At 43.1% G+C, this 13370-nt stretch overlaps 2 protein-coding genes across 2 annotated transcripts in view; both read right to left on the bottom strand.

Annotated features, from left to right (window-relative positions):
- The window catches only part of LOC132402900 (zonadhesin-like), a 69965-nt gene extending 63609 nt beyond the window's left edge, over window positions 1-6356 (bottom strand). The window contains exons 1-5 of the mRNA XM_059985981.1: window positions 6272-6356; window positions 4510-4647; window positions 4176-4432; window positions 2782-2866; window positions 2511-2579 (exon numbers count right to left, since the gene is read on the bottom strand). Of these exons, the coding sequence (XP_059841964.1) occupies window positions 2511-2579; window positions 2782-2866; window positions 4176-4432; window positions 4510-4647; window positions 6272-6356 (634 nt within the window). The remainder of the gene's footprint in view (window positions 1-2510; window positions 2580-2781; window positions 2867-4175; window positions 4433-4509; window positions 4648-6271) is intronic.
- Window positions 6357-6953: 597 nt separating this feature from the next.
- The window catches only part of LOC132402895 (uncharacterized), a 75647-nt gene continuing 69230 nt past the window's right edge, over window positions 6954-13370 (bottom strand). Inside the window, exons 87-95 of the mRNA XM_059985968.1 lie at window positions 13167-13251; window positions 11638-11882; window positions 11265-11548; window positions 10842-11119; window positions 10115-10713; window positions 9199-9760; window positions 7848-8047; window positions 7358-7738; window positions 6954-7244 (exon numbers count right to left, since the gene is read on the bottom strand). Coding sequence (XP_059841951.1) covers window positions 6954-7244; window positions 7358-7738; window positions 7848-8047; window positions 9199-9760; window positions 10115-10713; window positions 10842-11119; window positions 11265-11548; window positions 11638-11882; window positions 13167-13251 — 2925 coding nt within the window. The remainder of the gene's footprint in view (window positions 7245-7357; window positions 7739-7847; window positions 8048-9198; window positions 9761-10114; window positions 10714-10841; window positions 11120-11264; window positions 11549-11637; window positions 11883-13166; window positions 13252-13370) is intronic.

The raw sequence follows: 13370 nt of genomic DNA, 5'->3' as shown, positions 1-13370 counted from the left end.
AGCTTACGTGAAAGAGAGAAACAGTAATCATTTCAGGGCTGGCACTCTTCATCTGAACGATTCTGATGAAGGGTCCTGTATCTGATTCCCTTTCCACAGATGCTGCCTGGCCTGCTATGGCCTTCCAGCATTTCCTTTTTTTTGGATTTCCAGAACCTGTTTTTGTTTACTTTAATCAACTACTTCCTTCTATTTGAAATCAATGTTATCTACCAAAAGATAAATGCAAATGAAAATGGAAATTCTTCTTTTCAAAGTAGTCCATTGAAATATTCACTTTCTTTCTGACAATATTCTGCCTTCTTTCTTTCCTGAACATGTTGATTCCTTGATGCATAATGTTTCAGGTGTGTTTAATGGTATTTTCCTGTTTTGTTTTGCATAATGGTGAATGACAATAGTTTATTTAGCCATGCCTACATCTGAGCTTGTTTGCCATAGCTGATCAGGAGTGCCAGTCCAGGATGGTTTTTTCCCTATTACTGTTTATGAAATTAGACTTTTTTAGTTCTGATATGTGTATATCATATCCATAACCAAATATTGAACCTATGATGGATATATATGAGGTAAATGCAAGCAGGCTTTTTCCACTGAGGTTGTGTGAGACTAGAACTAGATGTCATGGGGTAAGGGTGAAAGGTGAAATGTTCATGGCCATCCTGTGGAGAACTTTTTCACACGGAGGATGGTGCGAATGTGGGACAAGATGTCAGCGGAAGTGGTGGATATAGGTTTGATTGCAACATTTATAAGAAATTTGCATAGGTCCGTGGAAGGGAGGGATATGGAGGGCTATGGTTCGGAAGTAGGTCAATGGAACTAGGCAGAATAATAGTTCAGCACAGACTTGATGAGCCTATGAGCTTATTTCTGTGCTGTAGCAATTTATGACTGTATGACTCCAACTGCTTCCTAAAGTGATATTCATAATTGCTAAGATTGTTGCTCCTGTTCAATATTTAGGCACGATTGACACCAAAATAGCAGAGGTCTTTAGTATAAGAAATAAATTACATCTATTCTTCCCATTGGAAAACAGACCTGATCCTCATAGGAAACAGAATCTAAGAATGAATAGGGAATGCCCATATTACCTAAATTGTGTCATGAAAAATAACAGTTAAAATTATTTATTTAAAATTAAGCAAGGAGAACACAAAAAAACATGCAATAGCTGCACCTGGGAGAGCAACACATCAAGATGGTAGAGCTGAGAACCTTTCTGAAAAAGATTTTGAAGTCATGGGGACTGCAGTGTAGTGTGAAAAAGTAAAGATAGATAAACAAATTGATTAAATGGCATTAGACAAAATCCAAGCCTTTCACTGCTTTTACAAGTTAATAGCATAAAAATTAAATGATAAGTATTAAAACATTTTAGAGGAGTCTCTTTCCACTAATCTGATGTTTGTTCAGGTGGTACACTCAGATTGTTTCTGGAAGAATGTGAGTGTAGGAAGTTAAGGTTGCAGCAAAAAGACCTCAGCAAACAAGATGTTCTTTGAATAAAATGGGAACAAGAGAGAGGACAACAAAACTCTCCATTGCATGATATGAATACATTGGGCTGAATCGCTTCTTTCAAAGCCATGAATTTATACAATACTGTAAGAATGTGTCTAAAGCAGCACAATGCAGTTACACATCCAGATTGACAAACAGAACAAACATAGCCAGAAGCCAGATGTTGGTGCTGTGAAATCAAGAACCTCAAAAATCAGAATGAGAATCAGGTTTATTATCATGGCATGTTGTGAAATTTGTTATCTGAGCAGCAGCAGTTCATTGCAATACATAAAATAGAAGATAACAAAGCAAAAATAAATAAATAAATAAATCCATTACGATATTCATATATCAAATGGATTAAAACTCATGCAAAAACAGAAAAAATATATACATTATAAAAAGTGAGGTGGTGTTCATGGGTTATATGTCCATTCAGGAATCGGCAGGCAGAGGGGAAGAAGCTGTTGCTGAATCACTGAGTGTGTGCCTTCAGGCTTCTGTATCGCCAACCTGATGACAACAATGAGAAAAGGGCATGCCCTGGGTTCTGGAGGTCCTTAATAATGGACGCTGCCTTTCTGAGACACTGCTCCTTGAAGATACAATGAGCACTTTGTAGGCTAGTACCCAAGAACAGAGCTGACTAAATTTACGACCCACTGCAGCTTCTTTTGGTCCGATGCAGTAGCCACGCTCCCATCCCCATATCAGATAGTGATGTAGTCTGTTAGAATGCCCTCCATGGTACGACGAAAGTAGTTTTTGAGATACTGAGTTTCAAAGTGTGGTTTGTGCAGAAAAAAAAATTCCTTGTAAACAGAACATAAAAGTAAGTGAACTGGCTTAACCAGAAGGATTCAGACAGAAAACTGGAACAAAGAATAGTCCTTCCTTCTGAAGTCCACAAAGGGAAGAGAGGCCTCATTCCATCCCAGGAATTCCTGCCATTCTGAAGTCCCCAACCTCAAACAGAAACACAAAAATTCAAACTCACATACCTGTAAGGGCGGGCGTTGTGGTACTGGCTGTAGTTGAGATGCTCGTAGTTGTTGTCGTTCCACAACCCTCTGCAGGAATAAAATAGTACAGACGCAGAACAGATTAACCTTTATATCATAATCACATCATCTCACATTTCTAGTTGACTAAAGCATGGAAAACCAAAAGACAACCACAGCACGACAGGAGCACTGCAATTTTGTTGAATTAAATAAATGCCGCTATTAGTAGCGCTACAGTGAAAGCAAGCGCTGAGTACAACAGACCCACCTCCACAGCATCCTAAGTGAAAGGAAATGTCATCCACAGCAACATCGCTCCGGTAGTCTTGGCCACGGACCGCCTCCAGGAGGATCTGTCAGAGAAAGCAGCAAAACTTCAGCAGGAAACAGCCAGTCAAGCAGCACGACGGAAGCCCCAAACTTGCATTTCACTTCAGTAAATCATGGGTGCACAACAGTTCTGAGACTGTGATGAAATCATTCAAGAGAGAATAAATCCAAAAATTATTTGAAAAATAACTGCCGGCTCTTCAAAATTGTAAAGCACAGAAAGAGTGCATTAAGCGGGTTATATCAGGCAAAGAACAGGAAATTCAATTTCATCAACAGCACTTCCATACGTTCAAAATAATTCCATTGACATTTCAGTCTATCGCAAGACTGAAATGCCAGGGGCTGGGAGAAGAAAGATCAATCATTTGGACAACAGGAGATCCCCAATTTCAGTGTTAAAAATTGAGCAAGTGTTCTGAATGAGTACTGTTACAGAGAGAACAATAACATTCAGGATTTAACTTGTGGAAACTATAGAAAGGGTGCAGAGGAGATTTACAAGGATGTTGCCTGGATTGGGGAGCACGCATTATAAGAACAAGTTGAGTGAACAGGGCCTTTTCTCCTTGGAGCAACGGTGGATGAGAGGTGACCTGATAGAGGTGTATAAGATGATGAGAAGTATTGAACATGTGGATAGGCAGAGGATTTTTCCCAGGGCTGAAATGGCTAACATGATAAGGCACAGTTTTTAGGTGCTTGGAAGCAGGTACAGAGGAGAGGTTAGGGGTAAGTTTTTCACATATAGAGTGGCGAGTGCGTGGAATGGGCAGCCGGCGATGCTGGTGGAGCTGGATACAATAGGGTCTTTTAGAGACAACTGATACGTAAATGGAGTTGAGAAATATAGAGGGCGATAGGTCACTGGAGGTAATTTCAAAAATAAGTACATGTTCGGCACAGCATTGTGGGTCGAGGGGCTGTATTGTGCTGTAGGTTTTCTGTGTTTCTGCAGAAATCTTTGGGTTGGGTAAAAAGATGCATTGATATGCGTGTATAGACAATAAAATGCAAGGTTTCAATTAATTAAGAGCTGTGTCGGGAATTCCCTAAAGTGGATCACTGGTTGATAAGTCTACAAATTTTGATGGACTAAAACTCGTTGATTGCAAGGGGAGAGGAAAGAGAACAGTGGCGTGCAGCATTAAGAATATCTGCAAACTCATCAACTTTGGACAGTGTGGGAAATGCACTAAAATTTTGCAATCATTTTCACCCAATGCAAACACCATTGGGTACATGGTGACTCCATTATTGTTTATTTACCTGGACTTGTATGAATTAAAAAATCATTTCAGTGACTTCTTGAATATTATCCATGCAGCCTACCTGAGAACCTCCAGACAGGTCAAGGTCAACCTGTCCTTCAATCCATCGGTTTCCCTTATTTCCTGAATCAGACCACTTCAGCACTGCTGTTCCACTTTCAACCTGGTAAACATTCAAAGCCATGCGCTGACCTACTCCATACATGTGGTACCAGAATCGCATGCAGTGAGCTCCTCTCTCTGCACATGGACCGCTGACCAGATGGGCTCGGTCTCCTGGTTGGCCATCGTTGCCTTCAATGTAGATGTAGTAACCACCTGCAAACACAAGAAGGTTTATTCTTCCAATAGAAATCAGGTGCACAGTGGCTGAGCAGCAATCTCACATCACCTACCTGCTGTGGTGTGGTCAAAGCTCGGTCCTGTGTTATATGATGGTGTCGGCCCTCTGTTGCGTGTCCAGTCCAACGTATCGCTCTTGGATTGGGCCCAATGGCACAGGTCTTTGTCAAAGTTACAATCCAGTGGACAACCTGCCGAGTTCAGAAAGACAGACATTCATCGGAATACTCTCAACAACTGTTGAAAATATTCAACACCATACTATTGAATCAAGACACTGTACAGTCGCTCGGTACCGTACTTTACGGGAGGCACCTAAATTTTCCACACCTACCCATCAGAGGATTAAGACTTTTAATTTATAATTGATTATTACAATGGGATAAGCGTCCTTTATTTAAGATTAAACAGGATTGGGAAAAGGAACTCAATTTGACTTTTATATGGGAGGATTGGACTCAGATTCTGAAGCTGGTTAACTCTTCTTCGATCTGTGCTAGTCATTCACTGATTCAATTTAAAATTGTACATCATTACCATGTGACCAAGGAGAGACTCTCTGAAATATTTCCCAATGTTGATAGTTATTGTATTGTGATAGATGTAAAACTGAGATAGCTACATTGACACGTGTACTGGTCATGATCTATACTGGAACAGTTCTGGAAGTCATCTTCTCGACAATTTCTAAAACACTCAGAGTTAACCTGCAACCTAATAACTTGACTGTGCTTTTTGGAATAATTCCTCAAAATATCCATGGTATTTCTGTGTCTAACCAACATGTTATTGCATTTGTTACATTGATAGCAAGGAGGGCCATTTTGTTGAAGTGGAAGGATATATCAGCTCCTACTTTGTCACAATGCTTCTTCTCAAGTGATGCTATGTCTTAGTTTGGAGAAAATTAGAAGTCGAACCTTTGAAACTTTATTTGATTTTGAGAAATGATGGGTCTCATTTGCTCGCTAGTATCATTTGAGCTCATTGATAGATCTTCTCCATCATCTAATTGTAAGATTTTTGATATATTTTTCTTTCTTGCTGGCGGTTTGATGTTTATTTTTAGAAGCTTTTTGCATGACGCATGGCTCCGGGGTTGCACTCCTAATGGTTTTCCCCCCACTTTTCTCTTAGTAGGGCTATTTTATATTCACAAAATTTTCGATCTTTAAGATAATTTCTTTTTTTTTCTTTCAGGCATTGTAAGTGTTGTTACTTTGATGTATTTGTGTTATTTTTGAATAATATAACAATAATAAAAAGATTCAAAAAGAAAAGACAATTAATGAGGACAGGATATCACTCAAAATCTACAGGGAAAGGAAGAATAAATTACGTTCCCTGTTAATCAGACTTCAGTGCCAGTCAGCAGAGATGTTTATTCAGATTCCATTGTCAGCTTGAAGGACTTGCTACTTGCTGCAAAGTACTCGGGATTCTGTACACTGAGCCGGAAGGCTCCTTCAGGAGATATTGTGCACCTTTTACCGGTCTATTACATCGTGGCATGATGCAGTCCCAGAAACGTCACTGATGGCAAAAGCCTCAGCTTGCATCAGGAACTTCAAACATTAAGAGTATTAACTCTTGAATACCTTTCTCAAAAACAATCCTTCATTCATCAGTGGGGGACAACATGTAAACTACTAGAATCCCTTTGCCCAACTCTCTGCAAAGCAACTTGCATGGAGCTGATTGGACAGCAAAAAGCTTGGGTTTCCGATGGAAAATGACTTTTGTCTCTTAACTGGGTTTCTCCATTCACCACATGCAGAAGTAAAACAGAGGAATAGATTCAGAGTTTGGACTTACAGTTCTCAGGACAGCCACTCTGCTGCCTCCAGTCTCCCAGCGCAACACCAGCTGCTTCACAAGCTGAAGCATAAGACTCCAGCATGTTGCACATCTGAACAGAGTCTCCGCCAGTCACACAATGATCGTAGACGCAGCTCTCAAAGTAGAGTTGAGGTGGGATATGCCAGTGGCACTCTTCAAATGGACCAGGGTTAGCCAAGACTATTTTACAGTATCTCTCTGCCTCTTCGCTTGCTGCTGGCTCGCATGGAGGTGGAAGTGGAGCTGTTTGGTTACACCTGTGCAACAGAAACAACCTCTCACTCTTCTCAAATTTAATTTATCCCATTTAGTCCTCTCCAAAACAGAAAGAAGCTTGGAAGGCTACAGGCAGGGCTTGAGAGAAAAATACACCATGCCATCAGAATATACAAGGAACAACATGACTCCGTTACACAACTGAAAAGACTGAAAGACATCCTGAAATCAACACTGGAAATATCTTTACATTTCTCCCCTGTGTGCCCTTGTCATTCAAAAGAACAATACACTCGTGCTGATTCGAATTATCTCCTTGATATCGCTTCCTTGCCCCAACATTGCTTAGATTCAAGCAACATTGCCACTTGCTGCAACACTTTTCAGGACTTGTGGAGACATTTTGCTAGTTTTTCTTCACGTAAATCACACACAGCAATACTCACGGCCAGTCATCGTCAGTAACTGTCCAACTGTTCCCAAATTGGTTTGAATCCAAGGCTAGTATTCCATCAGGTTTCAGGAAGTCATCCAGTTGGTCATTGGTGTAGGTTCCACATAAGCCACACAGCTGTCCTTTGTATCTCTCGTCCACAACTACCACCAGTTGATGATCTCCGTCAAACTTCACCTGAAGACCAAAGTCGGTCTGGAGCACAACATATGACCCTAGCAGCGACAGTCTTACCGAAGCAATGGGTGTCACAGGGAGATACACCCTCACTCCATCCACCTAAACAAAGCATTACAGAGTTAGCTTCCAGAAAATCACAAACAACCCAACTGATGCTTGACAACGTCATGTCAATGCTGAAAATTATACTCTTTCCAGTATATAATACTCACATAAACGTCCCTATTTTTCCGCAATGCAATGTGGAGGTTGTGCAGGCGCACGCTCACCGAGTTAATGGCAGTCCAGCTCGGACTACCTCGGTGCTCATTCCTACTCGTCACAGAAAATTGGACAGATGTATTTCCACAAGTCTCGGTCACCGTGTAATTGCAGGCACCCTGGAAATGGTACAGCTTCCCATCAAATGTTGTGTAGTGCGGGTCGCCATAGATGTGGCAAATGGCAGTGTCAGCGCCGTAACATCCCAAATTGCCACCCTGCACTTTGCAGATTTCTCCCGGTCCACAAGTTGCTGGCTCGCACACGATTCGGTCATTGCCAGTGCAGCGGCACCTTTCTTGACATCCGTCTTCCCAGAACATTGCACCTTTCTGGCACACAAACGGCAAGGTTTATTTCCAAAAGTGCTATGTGCTCTGATGGGAAACAGAACCTTCTTTCCATAGAAACCAAAGTGTACCACAAACACTTCCAACTTACCTCGTAGTATTTGTTCTTGTGCGTGCAACCACAGTTCTCCACAGACACGCACGAGCTTCCACTCAGGACAAAGCCATGGTTACACTCACAGTCCTCCACACAAGGCTCACTGCAGTTCCCCGAAGCAAAGCGGTCAGTGCAAGTGGCTGGACAAGCGCTAGCGCATGCGTTATAATGGCTGTTGGCTTCACACACCATACCTGAAAGCAGCAGAGAAGCAACAAAACTGTTTACACTTCAACTCAAGCTTCACAAATGGCAATTCTCTGACACGATGTCGTACAGCTCCGAACACTGCTAAGTACATCGGATTCCGGTTAATTGGACCATCAGTTAATCAGGGCAGCTGCTTATTTGGAACAACTCTTAAGCAACAAAATCTAATCCAGAAAATAGCCCTCATTCCTTTCGTTTGTTTGGGACACCGTGTCGCCTCGTCGGGCCAGTAGACTTCTGACAAATAATGTATAACTTGCGCAGGGGGTCCCAACCTGTGGTACGCGGTCTGCTTGGAAAATGGTAAGGGACCACGACATAAAGAAGGTTGGGAGCCCATGAACTTGTGTCAGCCGCGTGGACACGTGTGGCCGTTGGACACTACACTGTGCTTACAGCGAAGAGTTTTCAAATAGTGTCAGTTGAATGTGCTTCTGATCTTTGTCACTGATAATTGGTGAGAAATAAGCAGCAAGACAATTCAGAACTCTCTTGCTCACTGCGGTTCCAGGCAGTCAGGCTTGGAGATGCCAGAAAAGGCTGGGATTGAAAAGGAAATGATCTCAGTACTTCAACAAATTAAGAACTACAAACAACTTGAGTGTCTCAGCAAACGCCTTAAACGTTACAATAAAAGTGAACTTTTGAGGCATGCAATTGGCTAAAGCACTGTATGAAGGCAGTACAATCAACAACCGGTGTCTGCACTGATCTCCTTCATTAAATGGCAGCGTCTACTGAGTGATTCCTCTATCGATAACTATTGGGAACTAATACATTGATTTAGTCTACTGTAGTAGTACTGGATGGTTTCCAATTTGCTCTGTATTTCTTTTAAATACATAATTTGCTGAATAAACTCTTCTCGGACTTCCATCCGGTAACAAGTATCGATTTTAACTGATGGTGATTTGATGACAAATTCTGCCATCTTCATCATGGATGTAGATAATTTGTTGATCGGTTAAACAGCAGTTTGTCTTTTTTTTAATAACTTTTAATTATTTCCATGACCCTTTGGCTGATTGGGGGCATTCACTTAATTAAGCCACAATGCACTGGTCCCGGGTGTCTCAATGAACCGGAATCCAGTGTATTACTCCAACAGCATTTGCAGGAGACAACTCATACGTACCACAGAAAGTCGAGTTCCTCCATGGCACAATGGTCACTCCTGCTCTCTGGCAGGCATCTGAGTAGATCTGCAGGGCATTACACAGAGCTCCTTCGTCTCCTCCGGTCAAGCACAGTTCAACAACACAACTTTCAAAGAAACCATTGGTGTTGATCACAGAGTGGCAGTTTACAAATGGCCCCTGTTGACTGGTGATCAGACCACAGAAATCATCACCTCGATAGCGCTCCTCATCTGCGGGCTTACACTCTTCTGGCTCGACGGGGTCGCAACCTGGCTCGTCAGGTGGCACCTTCCAGCTATTTCCCAGTTCGTTGTCATCCTTAGCTTGCGTTCCATCAGCTTTCATGTAGTCATCCTGCCGTATTCCATTGTAGTTACCGCACATACCACAAACCCGATTAAAGTACGTACTGGGCACCTTCACTTCCACGGAATGATCAGTGTCGTAAGAAACGTACAGGCCGAAATCAGTTGTCAGCACCACGTATCTTCCGCTCCTTCTCACACTCAGGCCACCTTCGCCACGCCCAACAGGTAAGGTCTCCCACACGTCATCAACCTGTGCACAAGACGAAATACTGCATCATACAGACTGTATGGGGCCGCAGCCCTGGAGAAACAAAACAACCATTTGCACCGTACTCCTCTCAAGCCCTTCAGGCATGTCTAATGATCTTAGCCATCACATCCGTACACACTCACCTGCGTTCAGAGCCCCACTTCAGCTGAGGATAAAAAGATCTCAATGCCGCTTTAATTAGACTCATTTCCGTCGCACTGCGCATCCCTTCTCACTTACTCGCATCTCCAGTTACAAGCAAAGTGCTTTACCGATCAAGTGTTTCCATGTCAAATGATTTTTCGTGGAGAGAGCTGTACTTTAGCAGATTTAGACTTACAGTAAGAGACTTACCAACACCCGCCGACGTTCCCGCTTCACAATCCAAACACTGTGGCCGTGAACAGTTACATGAACTTTCTGAACGTAAGATACTCTTGCGTTGCCACGATTTTCATTCTTTGTTTCAATGTTGAAGTACGGAAGGGAGGAGGAATTTCCACACGACTTGGCGATTGTGTACGTACAGCTGCCCATAAAGTGGAGGGTGGCTTTGTCAAAGGTGTTGTAATGCGGATCATTATGCACTCTGCAGATACCGTACGTGTATGGGTAGCAACCGGGGACGCCGTTTACAACTCCACAGTATGAACCTGTAGAACACGTTGAATCCCTGCACACCATATTACTGCCTGCAGAAGGACATCTACATTTTCTTGAGCAGGTATCATCTGTCCAGAGTTCAGAGCCCACTGGGTAGTGCTTTCCTTCATACCAGCAACCACACTTATCCTCTGGCACACATCGGTCATTGTAGAGAAGGTAACCACTGTCACACACACAGCCTTCCACGCAAGGTTGCAAGCAGCGCGATGGAGCACTCGGACTCACACAGGTGGCTGGGCAAGCTGAGCCGCACTGCTCATAATGGCTATTCGCTCCACACTTTACAGCTGTGAACGGAATCCATACGGTTACACGTTACTTTCATCTGACATTCCTTCCATCAAACACTTCTCACTGCTCTCTATCTCCACTGAGTCTCACTGAAAGGTCTGGCACTATACTCTCAAGCACTTACGGCAGAAGCTCTCATTCCTCCAGGGATCCACACTCGCTCCCTCTGACTGGCATGCATCTCCGTACGACTCCAAACTGCTGCACAGAGCCTCCTGCTCCATGCCTAACGCACAAAGGTCGTACACACAGTCAGCAAAATAAGCTTCCGGGTCGACTCTCGAATGGCACCCTTTGAAAGGACCGTCTGCATCCTTGATTATCCCACAGTAATATTCACTTTCGATGATACGCTTTTCATCCTTACTGCAATTTGGTCTGATGCCAACATCAGGAGTACACCTGGGGAAACAGCAGCATCCCAAATCACAATTACTTCCAGCTAAATCAAAACTCAAAGAGCATAAAGATGGAGATTGGAAACTGGACAGTTAGTTTCCAACCGAATGGAAAAGTTGCCAGCAGCTTGCTGCCAGTCACACTGTACCTTGTGTCATTTCCAGACTGCCAGCTGTTGCCCAAGCTGACTGAATCAGGTTCCATTATTCCATCTGGATTCAGAAAATCATCCCTTCTGTCTTCATTATAGTTTCCACACATTCCACACACCTTGCCTTTGAAGAGACTCGGGAGAGTCACCTCAGCTCGATGCCTGCCATTAAACTTCACTCGCAATCCAAAACTAGTGGCAATGACGACGTACTGCCCAGACAGAGTGACAACAACACCCGGGCTGACTGCAACAGGTAGCACTGCCTCTTCCCCATCAACCTGCAAGCATCCAAATCATTCATCAATTGATTCTTCTGCAGACCTTGCAATGCACCTGACAAAAGACACTTAGCACATCCAGCCCTTACCTTTACCACACGCCCCTTCCCGAGCGTGATTCTGTGATTGGAAACCTCAACGTTGACTTGTCTCACGTAAGACACGTACGGGTTACCGCCTCTGTGCTCATTTGCAGCTTCAACTTTGAAATAGGGCAGACTGCTGTTGGTACTGCACAGTTTTGATAAGGTGTACGTGCACGTTCCCATAAAGTCGTGAGCTTGGCCATCAAAGGTCATATAGTGAGGATCTCCTTGTACTATGCAGGAAGACTCTGAAAACATCAAAATAGTCAGAATTACTCTTGTTATTACTGACATACTTCGTGAAGTTTGTTGTTTACTGTAAGGAATAGAGCACAACACATTCCAAATTACTGCAAGTTAGAAGCAGAAAATAAATAAATAAACAGAAGGGGAAATGTGAGGTAGCATACACGGACTGTTCGGAAATATTACGGCAGAACGATAGAAGCTGTTCCTCAAATCCGAGTGTGGATCTTCCATCTCTTCTATCTCTTTCCCAATGGCAGTAATGGGGAGGCATGCCCTGATGGCTTATCAATAGATGCCAACTCTTTCAGGTACAGACTTTTGAAGGTATCCTTGACGATGTGGAGGGTTAGTCAGCCCTTGTGGCTAAAGGGATCAGGGGGTATGGAGAGAAAGCAGGTACAGGGTTCTGAGTTGGATGATCAGCCATGATCATACTGAATGGCGGTGCAGGCTCGAAGGACTGAACAGCCTACTCCTGCACCTATTTTCTATGTTTCTATGTTTCTGAATGTACTGGCGATTTGTATGGATCTTCTCAGGATCAGACTATGACCATTTGCATTCTTTACCAAAGAGATTCATGGGACTGATAACTCAATGCAGATGATAATGTTTAGATTAACAACTCAATTAACAGATGGCATAATCATCTCTGGAGAGGGAGAGTTGAGGAAATTGAGGGTAGAGTGAGAGGAGACAAGGAATTTTCTTTTCACCCAAAACGTGAACATTAGTGCTCAGAAAATGAAGACCTCAGAACAGCGGTCCATGCAGACACAATTCCCTCCAAATGTTGACAACTCACCAAGTATGCAGATGAACTTGTTTAAGCAGAATTATTAAGATGGAAAACTACAAGAAGCAAAAGACTACAAGGTACTACTTTAGCATGGCATGCCTGCGATGGGCTGAGAGGCCTCCTTCTCTCCCAGGAATTTCTACCATTCTGGAAACCTCCAATATAAACCGCACCACAAAGATTCCACATCACATACACATTGCATTCCCATACCTGTAAGGGCGGGCGTTGTGGTACTGGCTGTAGTTGAGGTGCTCGTAGTTGTTGTCGTTCCACAACCCTCTGCAGGAATAAAATAGTACAGACGCAGAACAGATTAACCTTTATAACAGAATCACATCATCTCACATTTCTAGTTGACTAAAGCATGGAAAACCAAAAGACAACCACAGCATGACAGGAGCAATGCAATTTTGTTGAATTAAATAAGTGCCGCTATTAGTATTGTTACAGTGAAAGCAAGCGCCGAGTACAACAGACCCACCTCCACAGCATCCTACGTGAAAGGAAATGTCATCCACAGCAACATCGCTCCGGTAGTCTTGGCCACGGACCGCCTCCAGGAGGATCTGTCAGAGAAAGCAGCAAAACTTCAGCAGGAAACAGCCAGTCAAGCAGCACGACAGAAGCCCCAAACTTGCATTTCACTTCAGTAAATCATGGGTGCACAACAGTTCTGAGACTGTGA

This window comes from Hypanus sabinus, chromosome 2 (genome assembly GCF_030144855.1).
Source record: "Hypanus sabinus isolate sHypSab1 chromosome 2, sHypSab1.hap1, whole genome shotgun sequence".
NCBI lineage: Eukaryota > Metazoa > Chordata > Chondrichthyes > Myliobatiformes > Dasyatidae > Hypanus > Hypanus sabinus.
The sequence above is the reverse complement of the archived record's forward strand: the minus strand, read 5'-3'. Positions and strand labels throughout refer to the sequence as shown.